The following is a 3,069-nucleotide window of genomic DNA, read 5'->3' as shown; positions in this document are numbered from 1 at the left end:
GACATGAACTATCTGTGAAAGCCAAATAAACATCAGGCCTTGCACATTTATTGTCATCACAGAGGGAAAGAATTAGAGTGCTTACACATGAGTGAACACCCTAAAAGTGGAAAAGAGGACTGAACCTTTCCTTTAACCTACAAACAACCTTTACTACACAATTATTCAAATGTCAATGGTAGAGGGATGCAATGTGGATGTCAAATGCTAATGTATACAGTATGTGGACATTTATACCTCCAATTCCAGACAAAGCATGTTTAATATCCAACATGAACAAAGAACCATTTGCTTAATTTTATTTCTGAAAACAATGTATTCATATATTTCTAATGGGGAGGGCAAGTCTATTCATTTTCACAAATATTATCTGATTTAGCATGAATTTCTCATTTTCTTTTTTTTTGTATGTACAAATAGTTACATACATTTTTTATACATGTTCGAAATAAAAAAATAATTCATTCATTCTTTCATTCATTCATTCATTCATTCAAAAATAAAAAAAATAAATTAATTCATTCAATTCAGATTCATTCAGAGGAAATAAGTATATCAAAATATACCCAGGGTAGACAAAAAGAAAATTGATCTTTTGTGTGTTTGTTTGAATTATACATTTAAAGAGGTCATAGCAGATTAAAAACTATTATATTTAAACAGAGCAAACAAAAATAAACTGTGTTATGCTCATACAAAACAAAAAACAAACAAAAAAACATTTGTTTCAAAATTATTTAAATGCTACCTTTTGCTTTTTCAAAACTATGATGAGTGAATTTCTGATGTCTCTTGTTTTCATTCCATATATAATTGGATTAAAAACTGGAAGAAGTGTGAAAATCAGCATGCCACATATTTTTTGTGCAGTGGGTGTTATATTCTGAAAACGATATGAAAGTATAGTAAAGGCTGAAATGATTTCAAACAGAACAAATGTAATTATCTGTGCTAAACACGTATTTATAGCTTTACTTCTAGCATCACTTTGTGTGTGGAAAACACAGGCTTTTAGAATTCGTAAATAGAAGAATAATTGAAAAGTCACACCAAGGCCCTGACCAAATCCAGTTATAGCTAATCCATAAATATTGTTGACAGTTAGGTCACCACCACATGACAGCATTAAAAGTGTATTATTGCTACAATACACATTAAAAATGATCGTCTTACATTTTGGAAGTCTTGCCTGAAGGGCAAACAATACAACAATCAAGGCAATGTCAAGGCCCCAAACCAGAGCCATCACAGCACCAACTGTGTATGGACTCATGATAGAGTTATACCTCAGTGGCTTGCATATTGCTATATAGCGATCAAATGACATGGCTGCCAGGATAAAAGGTATACTATTTCCAGACAAATGAAGCAAAAACCCCTGCAGGACACAAGTTGGATAGTAGACCGTATTTGTTTGGGTTACAATATCCAGAAGCACTCTGGGTAAGGCACATGTAATTGCCATTAAATCTGCCAAAGGAAGGCTGAACATAATGTAAAACATTGGTTGATGAAGGCTTTTCTGGGTAACAATCAATGCTAGAATTGCTACATTACAGAACACTGAAAACAAATAGATCAGAGCTCCAAGAATAAAAACAGGATAAATGGCTTGAGGAGGAACATCAAATCTGGCAATTTGAAGGTTGAAACTGAATGTGTTATTGGAAAGTTGTTGCTCCATTCAAAACCTGTGGAAGACAAAAAAGGTGCCAGAACAGTTCCTGATTTGTCCATGGACATGTTCTTTTTTATTTTCATTTATAATGGCTTTACCCTCAGACTCACCTTACAAAATATCCAATTTTGTGAAGAGAGGAATGTGGCATGGTCCATTTATATCCATTTCTGTCCTCCCACGACCATGCAAGTGTCTCGTGACTCATATGTCACCTGAGAATATAAGCAACTTGAATCTGATCTCAAACTTAAGATATATAGCTCATATTAAGACATTATGTCCATAAATGTTAGAAGAATAAGATAACATCATGGATTACAATATACAGTGGTGCTTGAAAGTTTGTGAACCCTTTAAAATTTTCTATATTTCTGCATAAATATGACCTAAAACATCATCAGATTTTCAGACATCCTAAAATTAGATAAAGAGAATCCAGTTAAAGAAATGAGACAAAAATATTATACTTGTTCATTTATTTATTGAGGAAAATGATCTAATATTACATATCTATGAGTGGCAAAAGTATGTGAACCTTTGCTTTCAGTATCTGTTGTGACCCCCTTGTGCAGCAATAACTGCAACGAAACATTTCTGGTAACTGTTGATCAGTCCTGCACATCGGCTTGCAGGAATTTTAGCACATTTCTCCATACAGAACAGCTTCAACTCTGGGATGTTGGTGGGTTTCCTCACATCAACTGCTGGCTTCAGGTCCTTCCACAACTTTTCGATTGGATTAAGGTCAGGATTTTGACTTGGCCATTCCAAAACATTAACTTTATTCTTCTTTAACCATTCTTTGGTAGAACGACTTGTGCGCTTAGGGTCATTGTCTTGCTGCATGACCCACCTTCTCTCAAGATTCAGTTCATGGACAGATGTCCTGACATTTTCCTTTAGAATTCATTGGTATAATCCAGAATTCATTGTTCAGTCAATGATGGCAAGCCATCCTGGCCCAGATGCAGCAAAACAGGCCCAAACCATGATACTTCCATCACCATGTTTCACAGATTGGATAAGTTTCTTATGCTGGAATACAGTGTTTTCCTTTCTCCAAACATAACGCTTCTCATTTCAACCAAAAAGTTCTATTTTGGTCTCATCCATCCACAAAACATTTTTCCAATGACCTTCTGGCTTATCCATGTGATCTTTAGCAAACTGCCGATGAGCAGCAATGTACTTTTTAGAGAGCAGTGGCTTTCTCCTTGCAACCCTGGCATGCACACCGTTGTTGTTCAGTGTTCTCCTGATGGTGGATTCATGAACATTTACATTAGCCAGTTAGAGGGAGGCCTTCAGTTGCTTAGAAGGTACCCTTGGGTCCTGTGTGACCTCACCCATTATTAAATGCCTTGTTCTTGGAGTGATCTTTGTTCGTC

The 3,069-nt window shown here is 35.5% G+C and overlaps 1 protein-coding gene across 1 annotated transcript; it reads right to left on the bottom strand.

Moving 5' to 3' along the window:
- Window positions 1-733: 733 nt before the first annotated feature.
- On the bottom strand, window positions 734-1,684 carry LOC132901200 (olfactory receptor 51I1-like). The gene has a single exon (XM_060943538.1). It carries the CDS (start codon window positions 1,682-1,684, stop codon window positions 734-736), a length of 951 nt encoding a protein of 316 aa, XP_060799521.1.
- Window positions 1,685-3,069: the final 1,385 nt, after the last annotated feature.

This window comes from Neoarius graeffei, chromosome 17, assembly GCF_027579695.1.
Source record: "Neoarius graeffei isolate fNeoGra1 chromosome 17, fNeoGra1.pri, whole genome shotgun sequence".
Classification (NCBI taxonomy): domain Eukaryota; kingdom Metazoa; phylum Chordata; class Actinopteri; order Siluriformes; family Ariidae; genus Neoarius; species Neoarius graeffei.
The sequence above is the reverse complement of the archived record's forward strand: the minus strand, read 5'-3'. Positions and strand labels throughout refer to the sequence as shown.